The 23,852-nt window shown below is 49.1% G+C and overlaps 11 protein-coding genes across 12 annotated transcripts; 4 read left to right on the top strand and 7 right to left on the bottom strand.

Annotated features, from left to right (window-relative positions):
- Nucleotides 1-372: 372 nt before the first annotated feature.
- Nucleotides 373-2,193, bottom strand: FVEG_17184 (hypothetical protein; the record flags this gene model as incomplete). The annotated part of the gene is made up of 7 exons (XM_018906452.1): nt 373-1,180; nt 1,227-1,314; nt 1,370-1,492; nt 1,547-1,589; nt 1,642-1,847; nt 1,927-2,054; nt 2,111-2,193. 7 exons carry the CDS (start codon nt 2,191-2,193, stop codon nt 373-375), a joined length of 1,479 nt encoding a protein of 492 aa, XP_018760061.1.
- A 274-nt stretch (nt 2,194-2,467) lies between these two features.
- On the bottom strand, nt 2,468-3,345 carry FVEG_17185 (hypothetical protein). The gene is made up of 3 exons (XM_018906453.1): nt 3,254-3,345; nt 3,136-3,205; nt 2,468-3,071 (listed from the first exon to the last, which is right to left on the bottom strand). The coding sequence occupies exons 1-3, from the start codon at nt 3,305-3,307 to the stop codon at nt 2,584-2,586; spliced, it is 612 nt and encodes a 203-aa protein (XP_018760062.1). The 5' UTR covers nt 3,308-3,345; the 3' UTR covers nt 2,468-2,583.
- A 127-nt stretch (nt 3,346-3,472) lies between these two features.
- Nucleotides 3,473-4,984, bottom strand: FVEG_17186 (hypothetical protein). The gene is made up of 5 exons (XM_018906454.1): nt 4,746-4,984; nt 4,585-4,689; nt 4,144-4,520; nt 4,026-4,096; nt 3,473-3,968 (listed from the first exon to the last, which is right to left on the bottom strand). The coding sequence occupies exons 1-5, from the start codon at nt 4,908-4,910 to the stop codon at nt 3,574-3,576; spliced, it is 1,113 nt and encodes a 370-aa protein (XP_018760063.1). The 5' UTR covers nt 4,911-4,984; the 3' UTR covers nt 3,473-3,573.
- A 1,665-nt stretch (nt 4,985-6,649) lies between these two features.
- FVEG_12209 (hypothetical protein) lies at nt 6,650-8,626 on the top strand (the record flags this gene model as incomplete). The annotated part of the gene is made up of 1 exon (XM_018901558.1): nt 6,650-8,626. Exon 1 carries the CDS (start codon nt 6,761-6,763, stop codon nt 8,624-8,626), a length of 1,866 nt encoding a protein of 621 aa, XP_018760064.1. The 5' UTR covers nt 6,650-6,760.
- Nucleotides 8,627-9,863: 1,237 nt separating this feature from the next.
- FVEG_12210 (hypothetical protein) lies at nt 9,864-12,838 on the top strand. Of its 2 annotated transcripts, XM_018901560.1 has the most exons (3): nt 9,864-10,489; nt 10,557-12,337; nt 12,390-12,838. In XM_018901560.1, exons 2-3 carry the CDS (start codon nt 10,563-10,565, stop codon nt 12,547-12,549), a joined length of 1,935 nt encoding a protein of 644 aa, XP_018760066.1. In that variant the 5' UTR covers nt 9,864-10,489; nt 10,557-10,562; the 3' UTR covers nt 12,550-12,838. The 2 variants fall into 2 exon arrangements, with proteins under 2 accessions (XP_018760066.1, XP_018760065.1); XM_018901559.1 differs by having other exon boundaries at nt 9,864-12,337.
- FVEG_12211 (hypothetical protein) lies at nt 12,723-13,701 on the bottom strand. Its single transcript, XM_018901561.1, has one exon. The coding sequence runs from the start codon at nt 13,685-13,687 to the stop codon at nt 12,863-12,865; it is 825 nt and encodes a 274-aa protein (XP_018760067.1). The 5' UTR covers nt 13,688-13,701; the 3' UTR covers nt 12,723-12,862.
- A 957-nt stretch (nt 13,702-14,658) lies between these two features.
- Nucleotides 14,659-15,545, bottom strand: FVEG_12212 (hypothetical protein; the record flags this gene model as incomplete). Its single annotated transcript, XM_018901562.1, has 3 exons — nt 14,659-14,774; nt 14,829-15,371; nt 15,437-15,545. The coding sequence occupies 3 exons, from the start codon at nt 15,543-15,545 to the stop codon at nt 14,659-14,661; spliced, it is 768 nt and encodes a 255-aa protein (XP_018760068.1).
- Nucleotides 15,546-15,981: 436 nt separating this feature from the next.
- FVEG_12213 (hypothetical protein) lies at nt 15,982-17,662 on the bottom strand (the record flags this gene model as incomplete). The annotated part of the gene is made up of 4 exons (XM_018901563.1): nt 15,982-16,258; nt 16,310-16,569; nt 16,618-16,978; nt 17,025-17,662. 4 exons carry the CDS (start codon nt 17,660-17,662, stop codon nt 15,982-15,984), a joined length of 1,536 nt encoding a protein of 511 aa, XP_018760069.1.
- A 467-nt stretch (nt 17,663-18,129) lies between these two features.
- FVEG_12214 (hypothetical protein) lies at nt 18,130-19,708 on the top strand (the record flags this gene model as incomplete). The annotated part of the gene is made up of 2 exons (XM_018901564.1): nt 18,130-18,378; nt 18,428-19,708. 2 exons carry the CDS (start codon nt 18,130-18,132, stop codon nt 19,706-19,708), a joined length of 1,530 nt encoding a protein of 509 aa, XP_018760070.1.
- Nucleotides 19,709-19,977: 269 nt separating this feature from the next.
- FVEG_12215 (hypothetical protein) lies at nt 19,978-20,978 on the bottom strand (the record flags this gene model as incomplete). Its single annotated transcript, XM_018901565.1, has 3 exons — nt 19,978-20,469; nt 20,519-20,748; nt 20,816-20,978. 3 exons carry the CDS (start codon nt 20,976-20,978, stop codon nt 19,978-19,980), a joined length of 885 nt encoding a protein of 294 aa, XP_018760071.1.
- Nucleotides 20,979-21,765: 787 nt separating this feature from the next.
- FVEG_12216 (hypothetical protein) lies at nt 21,766-23,522 on the top strand (the record flags this gene model as incomplete). The annotated part of the gene is made up of 4 exons (XM_018901566.1): nt 21,766-22,008; nt 22,060-22,559; nt 22,623-22,758; nt 22,854-23,522. The coding sequence occupies 4 exons, from the start codon at nt 21,766-21,768 to the stop codon at nt 23,520-23,522; spliced, it is 1,548 nt and encodes a 515-aa protein (XP_018760072.1).
- Between the last annotated feature and the right edge of the window lie 330 nt (nt 23,523-23,852).

Here is a 23,852-nt window from a genome sequence, read left to right on the forward strand (position 1 = left end):
TAACTGAGTAAAGATATGCCAAGCTAGTGAAGACATCTATCTATGCTACGTTACCTAAGTCTCTCATTATTTAGATCAAAGTCCTGGGCCTTCTTTTCCCCTGGGCCAAGTAGAACAGCAGAGAAGAACAGTGTCAAGCAGGCCTTAGATGAAAGCCCCGAACACGGAGCAGCACCAGAGGAGGAGCACTTTTAGCCTTAATTCTCCCGGCACTGCCAAATCCCCGTTGTCAGGCGGTCTCTTCAAAGCTCGTCGTGAAAAGCTCTCACCACAAACAACCACAAAACCCACACTCCGACCTTCGTGAGCCCCGATACCTAAGCCAATTGCAGATGTCTGCCGAAAACATATTTCTATGATCCAAGGTTGACACTATACAAACTCACAGGTAAATCCCACTCTGCCAGAACTTACAGCGATCAGGAACAGTCTCATCCGTCGCGATCCCGAAGCCCTCATTATCGATGTAAAGCATACGCCTCTCTTCCGTACCCCCTGAGGAGCGGCCAGCGAAGTCGCGTTTCCAGTCGCCGCAAAACTCGTCAGAAGCTCTTGAAACCCGACAGCAATGCCTTCGTCAACCTCTGGATTCCGGTCCGGACCATTGTAAAAGGTATAGTGCATTTCACTGCCGTGAAGACCGGGGTGGACGTTGAAGCGGTAACTCTTGGCCTTGTTTCCATACGCCGCCTGCAGGAATCCGTACTTGCAGGTGAACTCCGACTCGGCCTTGGTGATGGAGGCACGACCCGTTTGATTGGTGTACCCGTAGCTACCGCCAAAGACTGGCGGGTAGAGTGTCGTCTCGATGTGGTCAAGTGTCTCAGGACTGGTGTTAGAGTATGTCGACTCCAGAAACTTGCGATACCCGGCATTGTCATTCGACTCTGGAGATGTGAAGATCAGTCCTTCAACTTCGTTGAATCCAATCGACAGATCTACATTCTGTATACGCCTCCCTTCTGCAAACAGCTTATCGGGGTTTTTTGGCACGTACAGCCCATCGACAAATGGACCTGTCGTACTTGATCCCCAAGCAGAGTTTGAGATCAGAAGCCTGTTAGCCTCTTGAATCTCTTCAGTTGACAGTTTTCTAGCCGCTTCCAGATCTGGAACATTTGCAAGAGCGAGGAACTTGTTGATCACATCATTCTCGAGTCTGTCATTCGCGATATGAACCCTGAAGTGCGTTAACCAAGTATGCCACGAGCCTTTCGGTTCCTTACCAGCCAGTACTTTGGGGAATCGCCCGCTGGAAGAGTGTTGACCTATCCTTGCCTCCAAAAGCGATCAGGTGATGATAAATACTGGCGCCTGTCAAGTTCCGGTCAACTCTGAAGCTCGTCTCCATGGGCCAGAAAAGACAAACCTCCAGCTGACTCGCCCATGATAGTCACACGAGCTGGATCACCGCCGAACTGATGGATGTTCTCTTGTATCCACTCGAGTGCCAGTCGCTGGTTGTAAAGTGCCGCATTTGCTACCATCGTCTCTGAACTGTTCGTCAGCTAACCATCATCAGTACTAAATCGATTCACATCACTACCGGGGTCCAATTTCGATCCAGCAAGCCATCCAAGAGCACCAAGCTGTGAGTCGTCAGCCGTCTACCTTCCTTGAACCCAGCTGACGGCAACATACTCGATAGTTCGCAGAAACAAAGACCAAGCCTTCCGAACTCGATGCATAGCTCGCCTTGATGAGACCCGCAGGGTCAAACCAGCCCTTTTCACCTGTCATATATCCACCTCCCGAAAGCCAGAATATGACCGGCGCCAGTTTCTTCAATGGACTCTCGAAAGTCTCGATGGGAGTGACAACATCGAGAAAGACAGTCTTCTGTTTCCCTGGGATCTATCGGTATCTTCAGATCTGAGGGTTCTTTGAGGGCATGTCTTTGATCTTCAGTGAGAGCTGAGATCCTACCACTCAAGAAGTCTGGTCCTGTGAACGAAGTGTACAGTTCCCAAGCGGCCATCGCCTGGGGACAAATACGCCCAACATCCCCTTTATCTATTGTGACGTTGCGTCCTTTGGGAGCAACAGATTTCGCGCTGTCGAGTCAGCATGTCGGCAGTCGCAGGTTCGTTTTGCGCAGCGCGGTACGTACAATCGAAGATCCCCTATCGGAGGTTCACCATATCTGATGTTGGAGAAGTTGTGCAGGTACGGTGATCCCTTCACGCCAGTCATGTCAGCGGCGTCACATCATCAACCGTTTGCTTCTTACCTCTTGCACACATCCTTGGTAAACAGCATAGCCAAGATCTATAATATTAACTTTAAATTTTCAAGTCATGGGTTGCGGGGTAGCTAACTAACTGACACGGAAGTCTTCCAAAACATGACCGGGAAAAGCCCCAATGGGACTTGATGCTCGGGCTGGATCCGGCAACGACGCCATTCCCAGGTCAGAGTGGCAGAAAGTAGATCATTCCATCGTGAACATGCCCGAAATCAGCAGTAAAGTGGCTGATGAACGCCACGACGCTTTTTCATCAGTCTCAATAGATGGTTCACGGGGGAACGTTTACGATATCAAGGACATTTCAGCATGTTCAGCACTCCTTGGAGCCTCCAACATCATTCTACCTTTATGACGATTTCTCCTTCGCCATTTGGTGGCTCAAACCCGCACAAATACATATCAAATGTCTTATCGTCGATATCAAAAGCTGAGTCACCATTTCTCTCAGGATCCTTCGCGTCTAATGAGTCCCTCTCGGCTCTTCGTCGTTGAATTCGGCTCCACAGAAGATCTCGGCTGGCATTAAGGTATACCAGCACCCAACGACCGCCGTTACGTTCAACAATATCTTTGTACTCATCGCGGTACTCTTTATCATAGAACGATAAGTCTAGTACTACATCGTTGAACTTGTCTTGCAGGATACGTTCAAGCTCTGCGATAAGCTTCTGGCTTGCTTCTTCCTGGTATGTTTCATACTGATCTGCGGGGTAGTCAATTTTGTAAAGACCGTGAGACTCGTAGATGATCTGGTCATTCGAAAGTCGCTTAAAGTTTGGAAGTTGAGTCACGATAGCTTTGGCGAGAGTTGACTTTCCAGCGCCTGTTCCTGTTGATCAGCGGCTGTATCTGTGTATTGAAGTAGTTGGATGGTTCGTCTGGCTTACCAGCAATTCCGCAAGTCATCACTACAATGGGGGCGCTGTCTTGTCTTGTTCGAAAGAGACGAGACCAGAGCTGAGGTGAACGTCAGCCTTGCGAAACCTTAATTTCCTTCCGACTTGCCTGGTCTGGTATGTCCTTAGATTGGACACAATGAGCTCCCTCCGTGGATTCCATGGTTTGAGTGTCCCAAAACCTAATGATTAGAGAAGCACTTTAGTAGGTGTCAAGACTCAGATCAGGTTTGAAGCTGAGAAGAGGGCTGGTGAGTCACAGCATGACATCGCACATGACACCCGTGATCCTTGGTCATCGATACACTACAGCACATTTAAACATTTATGATGGTGTATTATTAGGTTAAGCAAAGTAATGGTACTATGAGAATGAAGAAATATAACATATTGCCAGTATAGGGCATTCCCAACTCGACCGTGACTATACTAAGCTGGTCTCGCATATGTCTCATCCGAGACACGAGATCGGGCCGATCCTATCGATTCCGCATTGTTCTGCAATGTGTGCATCTCCACGTCTACGGTAACCATAATTCTTTTCCTAGATGAGCCATCATCAAGGCCATCCCAGTGATCCTTGCCGTCATTCCCCACGTCTCGTGATATGTTGTATCCTTTCACACGGTTTGCGGTAGCGATATGACTGGTGATCCCCAACCCACGTGATCCCCCTCCGTATAGCTTCGGGGGCGAATATTGGCGAGCTGAGCTGTCAAATGTAATCCAGCGTTTGACAAACTTTCTCAAAGCAGGGAGAGAACCAGCTATGATACCGATTCCTGCTTCGATGGTACTCCACAGAGCGACGTGGCAATGCCGATCTTGGGCCTTGTCAGAGACATATAGGTTGAATTGTTTCAGTGGCAGGAATAACTCACAAAGATAGTCCGGATTAGGGTGGAAGTAAAACAGGACAAATGGCATTCGGATAATTGTAGCAACCGAAGCACTACACCAGTTAGTAAAACGAGCATATGTCGCAGAAGTTTGACTTACAGAGCACCAAGCCCAAGCACCATACTGATGGAAACCTTTGTCGCAAATTTCATCTGCGCTTTGTACAACATCAACGCTGGTAGTGCTGCACAGATAATGTCAGTCAATATCGATGAGGCCGAGACAAAACAAGCCAGAATGGCCAAAACCGAAGGTGGTGAGCATTTTCCGTCACCATTCCAAGTCGCTGACAATGGCTTGCAAAGCACGAAGAGACCGATGAAGACAATCATGGCGCAAATGACAGCCATGGCAAGGGTCATCCATGCAACAACTCTATGCCATGGTATGACTGCGATTCTTAGTAGGGCGTCGCAAATAGAGGCTTTTATGAAGACGAGGGATGCGCAGTAGAATATTTGGAAGAGCCAGACATACTGAACGCCAGTTCGTTAGCCAGATACAAGGAGATGGGGGGGGGACAAGGTAGGGATGGCATACAAACCTTCCACGAGGGTAAATACCCTCGGGAAGGACGGCGTCTCGTTGACCTGCTCCATAGTAGGCACCTTGAGAGCTTACGCCGACAAGTATCATAAACAAAATCTTGCGACTGGATATTAGCTGCACAGTTACTGTAGAGATTCCGGTGGTGAACCAACATATCCAATAACCATCAACATATCATCAGCTCCAAAAACACGGTTCTTGACGCGGATAAACGTCCGCAGAAATACAACAACGGTAGTAAGAATACCAAAGATGATAGAGGTAATGAGTTGAGCCAAACCGAGCCCGCGAGGCTCAACCGTCGGTACAGCAGTCATTTAGAGTGGGTCGAAGTCATGCAAGGGCACGCCAAGCGAGTTGAGAATCTTTAACGGATATAACTACAGATACGGGGTCGGTCTTTATTATACGCTGCTGCTATCAAGTCTGGTTCCTGGCTTTCTGTTTTCTGTATAAAACGTAAAGGAGACGCACAGACTCCGGGTAACAGTTTTCCAGGCGATAGTCCGCCACTCATTCTAACCGAGTCTCAGACTTTACCCAAATTCGTCAAAGACTCACGCCACGGGAACCGAGGACTGTCTCCATTTCTGAGGGCAACCTATCGGAAGTTGCGCATTATAGCTTGTCTTGTCATTTAGGTTTAAGCCTTGATTTTCAGGGCTGAGGTTGAATGAGTCGCGTGAGTCCTAGCCTAAGGGATGTCGATCAAAACTCGCTATCGACTTTTGAAGTTCCATGATTGGCTTAGCCGGCTACTGCAGTCATAACGAAAATCTTTTTCGGAAGAGTAAGCTTAGATTCACTTGTGGCATCTGTTCAGGTACAATTTCATCTGTTTCTTTTTGATGGATGCTGTCGGGAAGTCTGATGTCTTATCTTATCTCCCTTATCTACACCAAATGGCCCACATCAACTAGCCTCACTTCATTTTCGTCACGGACAATGGACGGTCTCTTAGCCTCATGTTTAAGCTTACTTCAGTGCAATTAGCTCCCCCAGCACACATAGTTATATGTGATGCAGTCCACAAGAAACTGCAACCTAAGAGGCAAGAAGCAAGAACGGAGCTGAGCTCTGTAATGAGATCTAATTACTTGCCCGCCTTATCAAGTCTATCTATATTGCCGTACATATGACTTTCGTGACAGACGCTATGGCGAATCGCTCAAGTACAATATTATCAGCGCGTTCAAGTATGTATAATAATCTATGATCAAGTCGTTTCGGGTGATCGTTGTAATAAGAGTGAGTCGATCTCATCTGGTTCGTTATATCCTTGCAATTATCGTAGCCCTATGACTTGGAATGAAACCCTCATCCGGGTGATAAATAAGTTTGTCGATCATATCAGCACGTCACATCGAACATATGTCCTTCACGTCATTTATTCTGACAAGCATAATTACCCTTTACACCCCTGGTATTGTTCATTGTTGAAACAAAGAGAGATGACACTGGCTCGCCTAACTCCCCAATAAACGGAAAATTCATCTCGACTTGCAGAAACATGATCCGCAATTCAGGCCAGGAATTGCTGCGCCATACACCTGATACAAACAGAATCCTTGGCACAAACAGGTCCACCCTCGAGCTAGGGTTTCGCGGAGTTGAACAACGTAAGTGAGCCAATAAGGCTCAAAAACGGTCAAGAAGCGCGTATTCTCGCTCCGGATCCGAAGTCATCGATGGAACGGTCTTCAGTCAAACAATCTCTTAAAACAATTTGTTCAATTTGGTAATGGAGTTCTGTTATGAAATGAAGGTAAGTGTCAATTGTCTAATTAGTGTTTATATAGCCTATTCCACGAATAAAACACAGACCTCGAAACTAAACATCTTCCCAAATAAGCTTGGGTAATAAGCATAATTTTTCCGTCGCCGTTTCAAGATCATCTTGGCGCCAGCTATTTGGGTCACTACAACATGGGCATGAGACACTTCGCGTCAGACAATCGGCTCAACATACCATCTCGGCCTAGCCCGTTTTCAGCAACAAGACATCTAAAAGGGAGTAACATCGTCAAGTATAATTACTTTCTCTCACTTCTTGGTACTGCTCTTCACTTTCCTTCATTTTGCTCTCATTCATTCATTCCATCTTAGGCCGGCCTAAGTCATTCGTTTATTCCTTTTTCACGGCTTGTCATTCATTTCTCTATTCAATATGCGTCTGCAAAGTATCACTGCCATCTTGGCTGCTGCTGCCACGGCTTCTGCTCAGAGTGTTTCGGGCAAGGCTTACGGTTTTGCTGCTGGTGTCACTGGTGGTGAGGGAGAGGCTGTTACGCCTTCTTCTGCCGAGGAACTTGCTACGCTTCTCGCTGATGACACGCCTCGTGTTATCTACCTCAACAAGGAGTTTGACTTTACTGGAGATGTCAAGACTGGTGCTGGTTGTGATCGCAAGAGCTGCAGTGCCAGCAATGGTGGTCAGCTTTACCTCGGTGATCTTTCTTGCGGCGGCGATGACAATGTCGCTGTTAGCTCCATCGCCTACGACGCTGCTGGTCCTGAGCCCCTTCCCGTTGGCAGCAACAAGAGTATCATCGGTAACGGAAAGGCTGTTCTCAAGGGCAAGGGTCTGTCGATTAAGAAGGGATCCAAAAACGTTATTGTCCAGGGCATTGAGTTCACCGACATCAACCCCGGTGTCGTATGGGGTGGTGACGCTCTCGAGCTCAAGGGTCTCAACGATGGTGTCTGGATCGATCACTGCAAGTTCTCCAAGGTCGGCCGCATGTTTATCGTCTCCCACTACGATGGCTCCCGCCTCACCATCTCCAACTCCGAATTCGACGGTGTCACCGACACTTCCGCTTCTTGCAACGGCAACCACTACTGGACCATGATGTTTTACGGTGAGGGCGACCAGGTTACTCTTGACCGCAACCACTTCCACGATGTTGCTGGCCGAGCTCCCAAGCTTGGTGAGCCTGGCACCAACGGTTACTTCCACGCTACCAACAACTACTTCCAGAACATGAAGGGCCATGCCTTTGATGCCTACCAGGGAGCCAACGCCATCATCGAGGGCAACGTCTTTGATGGTGTTGACACTCCTATCACCAAGGAGGCTGCTTCCGTCAGCACTCTGTTCGTCGCTGATGAGAGCAGCGCTTCTGCTTGTCAGTCCGCTCTTGGCCGTGCTTGCGAGCCCAACTCTGCTACCAGCAGCGGTGATCTTCCCTCTCTGAAGGGTGAGAGCGGCCTTAACGCTGTCGCCAAGAACAAGGACAACATCATCACCCCCGTCTCTGCCAGCGAGGTCACTGCTCTTGTCCTTGGTAGCGTTGGACCAGCCAACGTTGGTTCCGGCTCCAACTCCGGATCTGGCTCTGACTCCGCCCCATCTCAAAGCCCCGAGTCTGGCAATGATGCTACCGAGACTGCTCCTGAGAGTACTCCTGAGGCTGTGAACGAGCAAGAGGAGACCGAGACTGAGCCTGTTGAGAACGCTGAGGTCAAGCCTGTCGCTTCCGAAGACTGCGAGGAGGAAACGGACGCTACCCCTTCCAAGACTGAGGAGAAACCCGTTGCTCCCGGCGACTGCGACGATGAGATTGAGGCTGCTGCTGATAGCTCTTCCGAGACAGAGCAGAAGCCCGCTGCATCCGCGACTCCCTCCAAGCAGACATCCTCATCTAGCGACGAGTGTGACGAGGAGCCCAAGGCTGAGGCGAAGCCCGCTGCCACCGGAGACTGTGACGATGAGATTGAAGCTGCTGCTGACACCACTGCATCTGCGACTCCTTCCAAGCAGACATCTTCTTCCAACGATGAGTGTGACGAGGAGCCCAAGGCCGAGGCGAAGCCAGTTGCCACCGGAGATTGTGATGAGGGAGAGACCTCCGAGGCCGCCGCCGAGTCCTCCTCGTCCACTGGTTCCACTGCTCAGATGTACGGTCAATGCGGAGGCAAGAACTGGACTGGTGCTACCATGTGCCCCTCTGGAACTTCTTGCAAGAAGATGAACGATTACTACTCGCAGTGCATTGGCTCGAACAGCCGTGTTCGTCGCTATGTCCAGTAAAGAGCGTTGGTTGCAGTTAAATGGCAACGCGACGCGACGTGACGCGGTTGAACTTTTCTTGTAATTATTATCATTGATCTACTCAACTCGATGTCGAGCAATGAAGAGTACATAGCAATTGAATGGGCACAGAACTCGATTTCTCTTTATCTATTTTTTTTTATCATACATTTCCAAACCCGACTGAGATTGAGCATTTGAACGGCGTGATGGCCTCTTTTCCCAGATCCGGACGCTAACGCGGCGCGGCGCGTTTATCCACTGGCGAAGCTACCCTGAAGAGAGATTGGTTTTGCAGTTTTACACTTGAAGCGTCGATTTAATAACATAAAAGCTGTCGCCTAAGTCAAAAGATGATAATTCTCATTCGCAAGCTTCAGTGTATAGAGGAATCTGCATAAGAAGTTGTGGTTCAGAGGATCTGCGATGCGTTCAATGTTTGCTCGGTGTTTTGAACGAGCTTTTGTCCAGTTGCGACGCCTAGCAAAGATGTCAAGCAGAAAAAAGAGCATCGAGTCCAACGTTCACAACGCTCGCGTGTTCGAATCCCAGAATAGACAGTTTTGTTTTCATTTTTGGAATGATTGCAATAACTAAGCCACTGGAACTCGATCAGTCCTCGCGTGCATGTCCATGTTGTGCCCCAACGACTCCTCCAAGCACCCGCTGTGGATAAGTCTGTGCAAGCTTGCATATGCACGGCATTAACGGGTGCTCACTTTTGGAAGTCAAAGTTGGCATTCACCAATGAAGACGGACGGTTCATGCGACCACTGATCAACAGAGACGCTGCAAGTTGTCACGAGTCTCAATCATGCATGTATCGAACCATTTGCCTTGTTTCATTGAGTTGATGCTGCAGAATTTGTCTCATCATCTCAAGCAGGTTGCTCAAGTCTGCTACGTCCAACTCCCTCCCTCTCTCCTGTCTGACCGAGTCACCCCTCTTATCGACGTGTCTCGTCCAGAGTCATAATATCGTGTTTATTTACTTAGAGGCATGAACAACGAAGCAACAATCTGAAACAGCTGTCGTCAATGATTTGGTGAGGGATTTAGTTAGACTCACCTCGGGTCGGAGCTAAACGGGATCTAACCCGTCCGTTACCGTTGTCTCCACTGCCGAATTTAGCTCAGATCTAGCAGCCTATGGCAGATGGCGATGTGGCTTGACACGTACATGATCCAAAACTTCACCAGCGCATGACCCCAGTATGAGTCACTCAACAAGTTTACCGCTTCTTTTTTCAAGTGGTATAAGAGCACTCTGTTTCAGTTTCTTTGTTTTCGCCTCTTTTCTCTCTCAGATATCAGGCAAAGACACGAGAATTACACGAGAATTGTTCCCGTTAGACAGTTTAAATTGCGCAATCTCCCCAGCCACACACCCTCTTGCTCAGATATCACCAGCCACATCCCCCTCGATAACCCTCCAGTCAAACCTCATGACCCATCTAGCCACATCCCATGACTTGTCAATGCTCACCGCTCTTCTCCAAACAACATTATTTTTAACTCAACATCGTCCAGGTTGAGTTGGAAAACTTGAAAGAATCTGATCTCGAGATATCTCATGTCTCTTGGTCAACAAAAACAAACAAAAACAGACAAAAGAGACAAAACATAGCGCACAGGCCCCGTTGGAACGCCGAGAAATTAGTGGTGACGCTTTATTTACATAGACCCTTGAACAAAACGCCCCACGTGGCTGAAGAGTAATTTCCGGGCCTTGTCGTGTCGCGTCAGTGACCAAATCTTCCTTAACTATCCCGTCTAGCAGGCATCACGCCCGCCTGCCCCCTTGAAATCTTTCAACTCTGCACTGCACTGCACTATTTACGTCTCTTGGGTTGGGTTGGCTAGGTAATAATAACCCCCCACTCATCATCGTATCATTCACTCAATGATCCTCTAACACATCGTCTCACAGACTGCTATGGCCCATCAGAGTCGTGTCAAAGGTCCAGGGATTTCTGCCGCCAAAGCTCCCGCCCCCGTGCCCGTCGTCCGTGACGTCTCTGACTGGGAGGTCTTCACTGATGACGAGTCTGATAGTGACACTTCTCAAAACACTGTCGATTTCATTGAGCCCCCTCCTGCCTACAAGGTAGACGATCCAGGGTTGGTGGTCAACAGACCCACGCTGGGTAGACCGACTTTGGGCAGGCCTGTTGTTGAGCGGCCTGTCCAGGAGAAGCGTCAGTCGTCGTGGCGACAATGGCTCAACAGGGATAGGGTCAGCCCGGAGGCGGCGGATGAACCGACTCTACGTCCTGACCGAAGGGTGAGGCGTCATCGGTCTGAAACCGAGACACCCGAGGAGCGGGAGGCGAGAAGATCAGAACGTCGCCGCCGACACAGGGAGCATGAAGAACGTGGTCGCACGGAGAAGGGCCGCCGTACTCGTGACAGAAGCCGAGCAGGTAGTCCAAGCACGCGACACAGACGACACAAGCGACGCGAAGGTGAGGAGAGAGAAGAGAGAAGTGATGAGAAGGAGTCTCGCCGCCTCTCACGGAGGTTCCTTGGACGAAGTGATGAAGAGGACAAGGAACGAGAGAGAGAGAGGGAGAAGCGTAGGTCGACGAGAGAACGACCTACTCTTGACAAGAGACACTCTACCTCTGCTTCCATCAGACATCGCGACCCTGAGTATGCCGAGCGCGAGAGGAGATCTAGTCGTGTGGATGGTGAGAGGCGACACAAGAGCAGTCGTGAGCACTCACGAGTCTCACATAGCCACACTCCTCGCGCTCCTGAAGAGGATAAGCATCGCGATGAGGACCGGGAGGCTCGGAGAGCAGAGCGCCGACGACTACACAACGAGCGCAAGGCAGCTACCCCCAAGCACAGTGACTCTGACCGCGGCGAGAAGGAGAGATCATACACCAGAAGTGTTGACCCTGAACGCGCAAGAGAGCGACGCCATAGCCGACATCTCAGCCAACTTGACAACGACAACCGGAGGGACCGGTACAAGGACTACGAATCAGCCAGAGCCTCAATGAAGATCAAGAGCCCAAGTCCAGGATCAGATCCTGAGAAGGAGAAGTTGAGGATGTATGAGAAGGAGCGCGAGAGGGAGGAGGAACGACAGAGAGAGCGTGAACGCGAGAAGGAGAATGAGCGTGAACGCATCCGCTTAGAGGAGAAGCGTAAGGCTGAGGAGAAGAAGAGGATTGAGGAGATGGAGAAGGAGCGTGAGAGAGAGCGACTCGAGGAGCAGAAGAAGCTTGAAGAGAAGAAGAGAGCCGAGGACAAGCGACGTGCTGAGGAGAAGAAACGCGCCGAGGAGAAGCGCAAGCTCGAGGAGAAGAAGAAGTTGGTCGAAGAGAAGCGCCGCCTTGCAGAGAAGAAGCTCAAGGCCGAGAGTCGACGAAAGGCCGCTGAGGAGCGCGAGAAGGAGAAGGAGCGCGAGAGACTTGAAGAGAAGAAGAGGATCGAGGAGGAGAAGCGTCTTGAAGAGGAGCGACGTATCGAGGAAGAGCGAAAGCTCGAAGAGAAGAAGCGTCTGGAGGAGAAGCGCAAGGCTGATGAGAAGAGACGCGCTGATGTCCAGGAGAAGGAGCGAAAGCTCGCCGAGGCCAAGAAGCGTATCGAGGAGAAGGAGAAGCGCGCTGCTGAGCGCAAGGAGAAGGATGCTCGTCGTGCTCTCCGCAAGCAACAGAAGGAAGAGCAAAAGAAGAAGGATGCTGCCGCCGAGGAGCAAGCGTACGTCCCCCCTCCTCAATCATCTGTACACTATATACTAACACCATCATAGAAGCAAGCCTCAGATTCTCGGCCCCAACAAGTGGCCCGCCCCAGGAGCACGCCTCGGCCCTGCCCTGGGCCCCCTGCGACTAGCTACAGCTACAGTTCCAGCTACAGAGACCAAGCCGAAGCCGGCTATTGTTGACGACTCCGACAGTGGTGTCGACTAAGCGAGAGGAACAAACAGTACATGAGGCGTTCGGTTTTTTCCGGGATTGATCAAAGCGGTTTATGTTTGATCTATGACACAACATCTCCACTCACAAATATGAACTTGAACTTGCAGGATGAAAGGATTCCTGAAATGGTTCAAACCGACTAATGCGGCTTTGGAAGAAGCCTACTTTATACCCTGACTGATGAAACAGTCGCAACTCCACTCAAAGAAATACTTTAACGTTAATGCTCTGTATGAGTATAATATGAATATGAATGATTACGAACACTTTGGTTTCTCCCGTGACTGTGACGTGATGACTTGGACTACTTGATCATAACTGCGCCTCCATCGACGACGAGGTCCTGACCCGTCACAAAGCCAGCGTTGACCATATACTCAACAGCCTGAGCAATATCCAACGGTCTTCCAGCTCTATTCGTAAGATGATCCTCCACGTCCTTATCCTCATTCAAATGCGCCCATTCAACGCCCTTCTCATCACCCTCCTTTGACTCGTGACCTGCCTTGATACGACCTGGCGCCACCAAGTTCACCCTGATCCCAAACGGTTGCAGGCTCACAGCCATACTATGCGTGAGTCCCAACAGACCAGCCTTTGCAGATGCATAGCCTTCTTGGTTTGGATCGCTCTGTTTTGCGCGGAACGATCCCACGTTGATGATGCAAGGTCCAGCAGTGCTGTGGCTATCATCCGTCACAGGCTCTGTATCCTTCTCATTCTTCATGAACGGGATACAAGCCTGTGACACCACAAACGGCGCTGTGAGGTTCGTCTCAATGTACGCTTGCCACTCCTTTAACGTATCTCTATCAACCATAGTCTTGCCATCTTTCCAATGCGGTGACGCAATGCCGCCATTGTTGATGACAACGTCGATATGTCCATCAAGAAACTTTGCTGCTTGCTGAATCTTTTCGTAAATCTCATCTGTGTTACGCAAGTCGCAGATGGAAGAGTCAACTGCCTTGGAATCGTAATAGGACTTGAGATGCGTGCGTGTCGTGTGAGTAAGTTCTGGCTCGTCTATGTCGAGGATGAAGACGCGGTACTGCTTTTCGAGGAAGTAGCGTGCGAGGGTTCGCCCGATACCACGGGCTCCACCGCTAACAACGGCTGTTTTAGGCATGATGGTGATGTTGTAGTGAGGATTAATCTGGCTCATGTGAAGGGAAGTCGAGTGGTAATATCGTCAGAGATACGGGCGTCATGAGCACGTACTGAAGACGTCACGCTACGTCATTTTGACTCTGGATATTCAAAGAAAAATGCAGAGCGGTAAATTCTTATCGCCGTGCATGTCACTTTGTGGATTAATGCGTATTATTCATTTCAGGCATGGTGGTAGAGAGGGGCTGTGGTATGGTTGCCATTTCGTAACAATGAGGAGGCGTATGGGATAGTTTTATGACGAGTCAGGGGGACAGAACTTGGTCAATCTATTTTCATTTGGCATAGTTTCCTGATGAATTGAACTACGGTCACGTTAATGAATGTTCCGGGCATCTCCTCTAACTTATCGTGACATCTACCAGAGGATTCTGCCTCGGCTGATGTGCCCAAAGAAAGGCCCTCCAGGTTCAGGCCACGCTATATCATATGTTCTATCATGGCCCTTGTCGTTATAGGAAGTGTTGTTCTGGGTATTTACTATACGGTCCGTTTCGATAGGATGGGAGATGGCTTCACGGCTGCGAGCTGGATCGTTGCCATAGGCGTTATGGCTTTAGCTGATCCGATGGCTCGACATTATCCCCATTGTTCATGCTGGCATCCGGCAACACCATATTACCATGGGATACATAGAGCCAGCACACTGCCAAGATCATGAAGCATAGTTCTGGGATGCGCAAGGCATGAATGAATAGAACCAAAACTGAATATTGTATTACTTGCCTTAGCATACTTCCATTAGAACTTCCATTAGCACTTCCATTGAGGGACTTCCATTGAGGCACTTCCATGAGACACTTTCACGTAATATTAAAAAATACACCTTATAGCCAGTAATAATCTATTATCGCGGTGAATAGCATGTCGTCCATTAATGCATGTTATTAGATTCCAGGCAAGGTAGTACAACAGTCCTTTCATGCACAGCTAAGGCTTCCACCCAACCACCGCTCGAACAGCCTGAGTCATAGCACCTACTTGCTTATTCGACTTGACCGTCTTGCCTTTATTGTATCCCTCTCTGTAAGCGATCCTATCCTCGCCTGCAATTCATTAGCCTATGAAATCAAGCACTGAGTTATAGCAAACGGTCTTACCAAGTAATGCTTTAACCCATTGCTTTGGTGCTGCCTTCTGTTGTTCATCCCACACAGTCAAAAGATAGAGCGCAGTAGTGCCATATTCGGTCTCATGCTGATGTACGGAAGCGTTGAACTCCGGATTGACACGCTTGGCGAGATCGAGCCGAGTTTTAGTTGCCTTGGCCGCAGTTTCGATTGTCACAAATTTATCTTTACGGCTGATCTTATTCAGCCCAAGGTCGCGTGCGACGGGATCAAAGACAGTAGCATCGAAGTGCAGATCATCGCCAAAGAAGATGTCGTTTCGAGTGAGGGAGCCATCAACCTCGATCTGGTCGTGCTGAGCCAGGTCTCGGAGATGGAAAGTTTCGCTGGGTCGGTCTGAGGTGGAGATATTGAGCTGAAACACCATGTTGACGGCATCGATGTAGAAGCCATCTTCGAAATTATAAGCGGCTTGGGCTGCATGGTTGATCATGTCATAATTGATGTTTGAGCCATCACGCGGAAGGTAACCGTGGTTGGCGAGAGCGTTGAGGCCTGGGCATGGTGATCGACCTGTAGTGTAGTGAGACCCAATCTTAGCATTTTGGCTACCTGCTCCAATTTGATAGAAGACTTACTGTCGTAGGGTCCTGCGGCGCGGAACTCATGGCCCTTTGGATCCGGCAGTGCAGACACCGCAGAGGCCACGATTGCGAACAACGTTGAGGGAAAAAGAAAAGCTTTCATTCTGCAAAACAATACTCTTCGGGTTTGTAAGAAACAGAATAATGATGAGACACATATTTACAACATTTTATCTCTTTTATCACTGCCGTATCTTCTATTCCTGTCAAGAATACGCTGCTGGTAGGCGTATTGCTTATTATTAGCGGCGTAGTTTTAGCGGCAAGCGTATAGCAAGCGTATAGCAGGCGTATTGCCTACGGGGCATTGGTGGATCAAACGGCGTACCACTTTAGCGCCCTGCTTGGGGCTCATCCACTTTATGTACTTGAGTCCATCATGAGATACCAAGTTAGGTCCGTGAACGCAGAGCAGCACCACAGGGACAAACGCACTGACGTAAAACCCTTTATCGAGTAAACACGATTAGCCGCATAAGGGGAAACGCAGCATTGTTGCCTTTATTTGCCTCACAGAAGCTCTGCTGAGACGCCTTTGATCATCTCACGTATGCCAGTTTGGCAATCTCGTCAGCTGCAACGTCACGCCCCTTCTTCCCTGCCTTGATCCTGTCACCCAGCCATTTTGCTCGTCTTTGTAAGAAACTCTCACCACAACCATCTATTCCTTTCATGAAGGCATCCAGCAAGCACTCACTCGTCCAGTTGGGCGTTGAATCCTTGCAACCCCAAACCCCAATGCCTCTTGTCTCAGCTAGAGCAGCATAGTTGTAGAGGTCTGCCCACAAGGGAAGTACTACTTGCGTGACACCGGCTCTTCAAAATCGTTAGTGGTTGCATGTCGAGTAGTCTCAGGCATTTACTTACGCAAGGGCTTCGTGATAGCAGTTCGAACCACCATGATGTACTGAAGTAACAATGTTCCCGGTCTCGAGAAGTGACGCCGGGTCTGCCATAAGCCAGCTTGGCATCTTTAGTCGCTCGTTGTCGAGGTAGGGCTTCAAGTTTACCAAAAATTCATCAGAGAAGTCTCCCAGCTTATTGAATTTCCATAGGACCTGGTAACCAGTAGTGGATAGTAACGCTGCGATGGAGGTCGCCATGACTCCAGCACGACTTTCGTCATACTGCCAAGCATTAGCTACACGTGCATTCTCGTATTCTTCATGACCTACAGCAAGATTACTGCCGAGATTAATGAGCACTGTAGGAGCTTTCTTGAGCCAAGCTGCAGTTCCAGGATCTTGTTGATCAGCTGGTGGCCCCGGCAGAATGATTGGCCCAGCACAGGTGACATTTGGAGGAAGAACCTCGACTGGGATCATGGCGCCCTGTGTGTTTTGAGTGATCCACTGAACACCCGGTCGATGTATCCCGAACAAATTTATTGGTTCTCTGAGTCCAATCTGCTGAAGTCGACCTTTCTTTTCCAATATATCTGGTGTAAACATTGCGCTGTAAATATAACGGATATTCATGTATATATTTTCCGGAAGCTTGAGCCAAGGTACTGGGAAGGGAAACCCTGATGATGGGCTATGGCTATTAGTGTCAGTCTATTTTGTCGGAGGTAAAGACTCACGCAGGGTATTTCCAGAGCCTAGTCCAGAACGGCTGAATACCCAAGAAATGGTCTACAAGAGTATTAGGCGTGATGAAGGCGTGTTGCCTATTTCTTTTGCGGGTGGCATCTATAGCTGGCCGGAACCAACTGTCGAGCACAATAACAGCCGGATCTACTTCGTCAATGATAGTAATAAGCTCTTTGTACAAGTGTACATGATCTTCAAACGTCCATGGCGATATCCAAAGCTGTATGTGCTCGGCCAAAGTAGCGATACCTCTCCATCCGGGAGGGGATATGAAGCTTCGACCTTCTCTGGCAATTGCCTGCACAAATGTCGGACCTGCGAGACCGTGAAAAGCGATAGATTTCGCATGAGGGGATTTAATCATGGCGAAGGAGGAAGCCCGTTCCAGCTTTGGCTCGATAGCTGGAAATGAAGCAAAATGAACTTCTATATCTGGGTAGTTCTCTAGTATCGCTGATGCAGTCGCAAGATGCACATTGGAAAGACCGGGCTCGCTGTTTGTGAGGAAAAGCACTGTTTTTTTTCGTCCTTTGACATATCGCGTATAATCTGTTGAGGTTTGGAGGGATAAGAAGTAAGCCAGAGGCGTAATAAGGAGGGCAGCGAATAAGAGAACACGAGCAAACATGGCTAGCTCTACATTCACTGCAATTATCTCTGATGCTATTCAAAGGTTAATCATAGCGATAGCGAGTTGTCTCATGGTTCTCTGCACAACAAGCTATGACAAGTGTCTGCCTGCCCCCGCTTCAACTCACGTTCCGCATTGGACTTGGTGAACATCGCTTAGCCAATTCCACCAGCTCCTCCAGCTAGTCAGCCATTCAAAGCGCCTCGCCTTAGGAGCTCTATCTTGGAAAGGATTACGGAGTAGCTCATCCTTAAACTGCTGCCTACTCGGGTTGAGGAGGGGCATTGAAAACCCCGCACCACAGAGGGAAGCACAGGGAATGTAATCCTCCGCATGCTACCTTGCCATCCACCCAGCTTAGCATTTCGCTTGTTACCATGGAGGCAACTCGTACAGACAAACGACTTCCCCCCGCATCATGGCAGGCATTACACCAATTTTCAAAGTCTCTGATATCGGCGACAATGGCGGCTTTGCTCAATTACATACCCTTCTTCAAGAAGGAAAAGCAACGTCCTCTCCCGGACATTGTTGAGTCAGATGACATCATACCAGTGCACCTGTTCGACGATACTGCAGCGACGCGGGGAATCGTGCTGGTATGGACTTTGCAGTTCGAAGACGTATTGAACCCCCATAAATTGAACGATGCTTTGTCCAAGCTCTTTGAAAGAGACGGATGGCGTAGATTGGGTGGAAGATTTCGGCAAAGGGTATGGCTTCATAACTATCCGAAGTTCCTCAATATTGACTCGCATACAGTCAGACGGCGGACTCGAGATACATGTCCCGCAAGAATTTACAGAAGAGCGGCCAGCAGTTTATTTCACCCAAGAAGAATATGAAACCCCAATGTCAGAACATCCGCTGGCTTCACGATTACCCAAGCCCACTGGGAGTATCTCTACTTATACTGGACCGAAAGAATTCTGTGCCCTTGGACTACGCCCTGAGACGCCTCGCAACATGGATGACTATGTTCATTCTGACATACCTCAATTCTGTCTCCATGTGCAAACCTTCACCGATGGCACTCTTGTCAACTTGACGTTTTCCCATGTGACAACCGACCTGATGGGATTGTCTGCCATATTCGAGGGTTGGAGTCAAGTCCTTGCTGGGAAGCCAGAAGCTGTCATCCACATGCCAGGATACCGGAAAGATGTGTTTGACGACATGCTTAAGTCGTCATCCATGGAACACCATGTTCTTGCAGACAAGATTCTTGATGGCTGGCGTTTCAAAGCCTGGGGCCTACGGAGCCTGTATGAATCGTGGAGATCCGGCGACATTCAGTCGCGGACTCTGTGTATCCCGAAACATACAGTTAATAGGATGATGCAGCAAGCGAGAGGCCACCTGGGAGAGGACTCGAATAATGGCAAGCATTTCATCAGCGAAGGTGACGTCTTCGCCGCTCTTTCTTGCCTCATGCTGGCCAAGTACCAAGGTCGGGACACGAATCGAGAGCTGGCAACTATCATGGCTGTCGACCCTCGAAGTCGAGCCCGATCGATATTCTTACCAGACAAAGCCTACGTACAGAACTCTCCTACCAATGCCTTTGTGTTCTGTCGTGCAAACGAAATCTTGGACCTACCACTGGGGAAACTTGCTCTCCAAGTGCGAGAGGCCATACAAGCACAGACCACAGAGGAACAGCTGAAAGCCTCAACAGCGCTCTCAGTGGAGTCTATGAAGACAAACAATATGCCTGTCGTCTTTGGAAGCACCAACATGGCTGCCCAGTTCATGTCGAATTGGAGCAAGGGTGACCTTGCTGGAAAGTTGGACTTCAGCCCCGCGATAGAGCAAGAGGTAAGCCCTGAGTCTAGAAGGGGGAAGAGAGGACATCCTGTGTATTATCAGGCTTCTGATCCCGGACATAATACTGTCTCTGCCATATCTAGCGTGTTTGTTGTTGTTGGTAAGGACTACGAAGGGAACACTTGGTTTTCCAACTCGTTGCCGCAAAAGATGTGGGTAGACTTGATGGATTATCTTGAGCAGTTCAGTCATGCTGGTCGAGAGTCTAAACTTTGACCGAGATCTTTTCTTTTAGCTGGGAGAGGACGCGATAGCTTGGACAGCATCAATTAAGCCTTTGAGATAGCGGCTTTGTTTTGTCCAATGAGAGATCTTGATATAGCATGACACTTTATCCGAGTAGATATTGAGATGTTGGCAGGTTGCACTCTATTCAATCGCTATCTATATCTAAGCATCCTCAAAACTCCCCGCTTGTTCGCACCACAATGTTCATATGAGCTCCGTAAACTCCGAGTCCTTCAGAGTCGCCCTTGAGATGTCGTTCACTCGCGAAGAGCAGCTTGTGCAAAAAGCACTGGAGTCAATCCCAGTAAAGACATAGATCCCCAAGCCCACGAATTCTGCCTGGGAAACCTCAAGACTTGCCAATATGCCAACATTGTCATGCCAACTCGCAGAAATGCACGGGCAATCAATGGGGCTTTGACAACAATTCCTGTGGTTATTATGTCGATGCCGTGGGTGAGAATTGATTCGGCTAAAACGCCAACCGTAGCCAAGAGTAACACCGTGTTCTGCTTGCCGAGCCTGACAGGCAGTGTTTTTAGGCCCTCTTTCGTGTCTTCTGGAATATCCCTGATGTCGCATGAAGTCTCACGGAAGAATTGGTATAATACGGCGAGATAGAAGCTTCTTGCCCGTAAATCTCTGTTTGGACATTGATACTCCTTCTGTCGACAGCAATAGGCCATGCTGGCTTCGGCACAAACACTTGCCATACAGAAGGCCACAACCAATGACTTTGCCTCGAATAGCTGGCAGCATTAGAGATAGATCATATATGAAAGTTTGGACTGATCTTACCAGAGTCTTGGGCTTGCTTAAAACCCAGCCCTTCGAGATGGAGTACAATGGTACGCAGGGGATGCCCCAAGCCAAACCAAGAGGTAGGACACGGTATATGTCGTATACGGTGTGAAGGTCTAACGTCGCAGTACACGCTAGGACAATGGCCCATAGGCCATATACCCAAAGGTTCCATATCCACTTGGCAGGCCGGTTGGACGGCGAGACATCTTTGTATGTGTCCATAGCTAGGGGGAGGATGATTAGTAACATTTCCTTGAGATGAAGTTTCATAGGGACAAGAGTATAACTTACAGTCTACGACAGCTGATATGGTACCGATAAGTCCGAGTAGCCTCACAGGAAAGTGATACGAGCCGGTTGCAGCCTGTATAGCACCTATGGCTGGAGCCAAATGCCCCAGCCCCATCAATGCAGGCATTACGCCGAGGCTGTAAAAGGTATTCGTTCTGGACATATTTGAGGTGGAACAAAGCCGAGAGTGTGATAAGCAGATGGAAAGGTTGCCAAAGGAAAGGTACAAGGTAAATAAACGTCATAAGGACGAGAGGAGAAGAGAAATACAACTCAAGATGGGCTGCCATACTTCCATGCGCACAATCGCCGATACTTCCTCCCCCACCCACTGACATTTGTCGACTTCAGGTATCAGACAGCTAGCTTACCGGTGCTCCACGGCCACTCCGACACCACTCCTCTCGCCAAGCTGCTCCGTCATTGACCAAGAGTCATCAGCAATTCCGACCAGCCACAATAGGAGCCTGTAACTAATGCATCCCAAGCCTCTCACGTTATCACTCACACTTCATCAGCCAATGGGTACGCGGCAGGAATGTCATTCAATCACTGATACCGTGTGACAAGGATATCTCGGAACAATGTTGTTCGTTCTCGTCATGTAAGCGAGCTCGTGCAGCAGGCTTTGAATCATGACGAGATATTTCCAAGAAGTCGATCTGACCCTGAATCAGACTCTTGCACACAGAAGACAATTGATCGTCATCAGGCGGCAGCATTCTCACAGAAATCATTGGCTACTTAGGTTCTTGGGGTTGGATCCTAAAAAGTGACGGTCGCATCCTCGAGGTGGGGCAGGAATTAACAAGATATTGTGGTCTTTGCTCCAGTCAAGGTCCTTCTTTACCCTTGACCTCATCCTGAATATTAGCGAGACCTTTACAAGCTGCTTTGGCCTCCACCTTTGGGACAATTCATCACTCTTTCCAATCTCAGGCTTTGTCACAATGGCTGTTGATCTCGCTACCACCGTCCAGGCGTTTCTGCCTCGCATTGTTGTGTACACAATCATTGGTACCACTGCGGCATGGCTGCTACACCTTATGCAACCTGCTTTCCAAGCGGCACTCTCCAAAGATTATCAGAAGTTCAACTGGGCTGGCGATAAGAAAGGTGTTGCTACATTCATGAAAGCATCATATGAAGTTGCCCTCAAGTCTCGAGAATATTTCAAGGAGACTCATCGTAAGGTAGGCTATACCTTTTTCTCTTTTAGTGTTCAAAGCTTATAAGATTAGTAGATCCTTGAAGCTGGCCATGGCGGCATACAGCTCGTGCCAATCCCCCACTGCAGCACCGGCTTCATGCTCATGGTGCCTAAGCAGCTCCTCAATGAATATGTCAAACAACCCGAAAATGACATTTCTCTCAAGAGATATACTCTCCAAGCCCTTGTCCCAGACTACACTACCCTCGGCCCTCACATCGTCATTCATCCCGTCTACAGAAATGTTGTCCACAAAGAGCTCTACCAAAAGGTCGCAGATAAAATGCCCATGGTCAATGAGGAGATGAAGGCTGCTCTCGATGACAATGTCGCCTCAAAGCTCGACTCCAATGGCGTTGTGCAGATAAATATGTGGGACACAGCCAGTGCTATTCTCAGCAGATCTGCCAACCGTATTATCTCAGGTCAGCCTCTGTGTGACAACAAAGAGTACAGAGATGCTACCGCTGAATACGCCGCCACATTCTTTGCGTCAGCGCTGTACGCCCGCTTTATCCCACCATTTCTTCGCCCGTAAGCAGATCCAAGATATTGATTTATTGTCCGCTGTTTTGATAGGATGCTGATGTTCTACAGGCTTCTGCTGCCTTACATGTGCCGCCCGCTGATGCGATGCATTGAGACTGCTGCCAAGCACGCGACGCCCGTGCTGAAGGAGCGCATGGCCATTATTGATGCAGCCGAAGAAAAAGACATTGAACCAGATCTACCTGTAAGCTTCAAGATCTACCATTTAACGAATCCACCACTGATACCTCCAGAATGACATGCTGAGCGCCATCATCCTGACAGCAAAAAGGACCCTAGCGCCCATCAGAGTACGAACCAATGGTCATCGTCGCCAGAATGATGGTTCTCAACTTTGTCCAATCATACACTAACCTCGTCACAATGACCAATCTGGTATATGACCTCATCTCACTCCCCGCAGGCGACTACGAAGCCATGATCAGCGACTTGCGTGCCGAGATAAGCCAGGAAATGGCCAAAGGTGATGCATTTTCACATGAATTCTTCCAAAGGCTGACGCTAATGGACTCCCTGATCCGAGAGAGCATTCGCTACAACCCAATCGGTGAGACGGGCATTGAGCGAGCCGTGGGTAAGCAGGGCGGATTCACTTTCTCCAACGGCATCCATGTGCCGCAGGGTGCCATCCTTGCTGCACCCATCAAGGCCTATCAGAGAGATGAGCGGATGTACCCTGGCGGGTTTAATCCCCGACGATCAATGGAAGATCCGGAGCATCCTAAGATGACGGACATTTCACCGGATTTCTTGAATTTTGGACTCGGACGGGGGGCTTGTCCTGGAAGGTTCTTCACCAGTAACTTGCTTAAGCTTACGCTGACGCACCTGCTTATGGATTACGACTTTGAGAGATTGGACAAGAGACCGGAGAATGTTCGGAAGGTTACCATTGACGAGCCATGTGGAAGATTCCTCATTACGCTGAAGAAGAGGAATCATGCTTGAAACGGCATAGATAGATCTCGGCATGTATGTAGAGCAAACTGCAGTCAGAAGTTAGTCTCAATCCAGTCTCGATGCAGAAATGAGTGAAGGGAATGTTAAGTCCGATCGCAAGATGTGACCGAATATGATAAACTAGAGGCCAAATGTCTCACTAAACCAACTCTCGGGCATGCATGAACATCTCAAAGGTTTAGAGGATCAACTCCTCTTCCTTAGTCGAGCATTAGCCCCTACAATGGGGTATTTCCTGATCCTAATTCTACTACCTCTGGAGCTATCCCCCACTTACAATAGTGATACCCCGCATAGATGACCCATGGAGGTTGATCC

This window comes from Fusarium verticillioides, chromosome 4, assembly GCF_000149555.1.
Source record: "Fusarium verticillioides 7600 chromosome 4, whole genome shotgun sequence".
Lineage (NCBI taxonomy): Eukaryota > Fungi > Ascomycota > Sordariomycetes > Hypocreales > Nectriaceae > Fusarium > Fusarium verticillioides.

What these genes read in the sequence shown, in the direction of transcription:
- FVEG_17185 (XM_018906453.1), bottom strand. Translation starts at nt 3,307, where the DNA reads ATGGAATCCACGGAGGGAGCTCATTGTGTCCAATCTAAGGACATACCA. An exon ending in CTAAGGACATACCAGACCAG is followed by an intron (nt 3,206 to 3,253) that starts GCAAGTCGGAAG and finishes CGTTCACCTCAG; the next exon opens with CTCTGGTCTCGTCTCTTTCG. An exon ending in GATGACTTGCGGAATTGCTG is followed by an intron (nt 3,072 to 3,135) that starts GTAAGCCAGACG and finishes CAACAGGAACAG; the next exon opens with GCGCTGGAAAGTCAACTCTC.
- FVEG_17186 (XM_018906454.1), bottom strand. Translation starts at nt 4,910, where the DNA reads ATGACTGCTGTACCGACGGTTGAGCCTCGCGGGCTCGGTTTGGCTCAA. An exon ending in TGTTGATGGTTATTGGATAT is followed by an intron (nt 4,690 to 4,745) that starts GTTGGTTCACCA and finishes TCCAGTCGCAAG; the next exon opens with ATTTTGTTTATGATACTTGT. An exon ending in TTTACCCTCGTGGAAGGTTT is followed by an intron (nt 4,521 to 4,584) that starts GTATGCCATCCC and finishes ACTGGCGTTCAG; the next exon opens with TATGTCTGGCTCTTCCAAAT.
- FVEG_12210 (XM_018901559.1), top strand. Translation starts at nt 10,563, where the DNA reads ATGGCCCATCAGAGTCGTGTCAAAGGTCCAGGGATTTCTGCCGCCAAA. An exon ending in GCTGCCGCCGAGGAGCAAGC is followed by an intron (nt 12,338 to 12,389) that starts GTACGTCCCCCC and finishes ACACCATCATAG; the next exon opens with AAGCAAGCCTCAGATTCTCG.
- FVEG_12211 (XM_018901561.1), bottom strand. Translation starts at nt 13,687, where the DNA reads ATGCCTAAAACAGCCGTTGTTAGCGGTGGAGCCCGTGGTATCGGGCGA.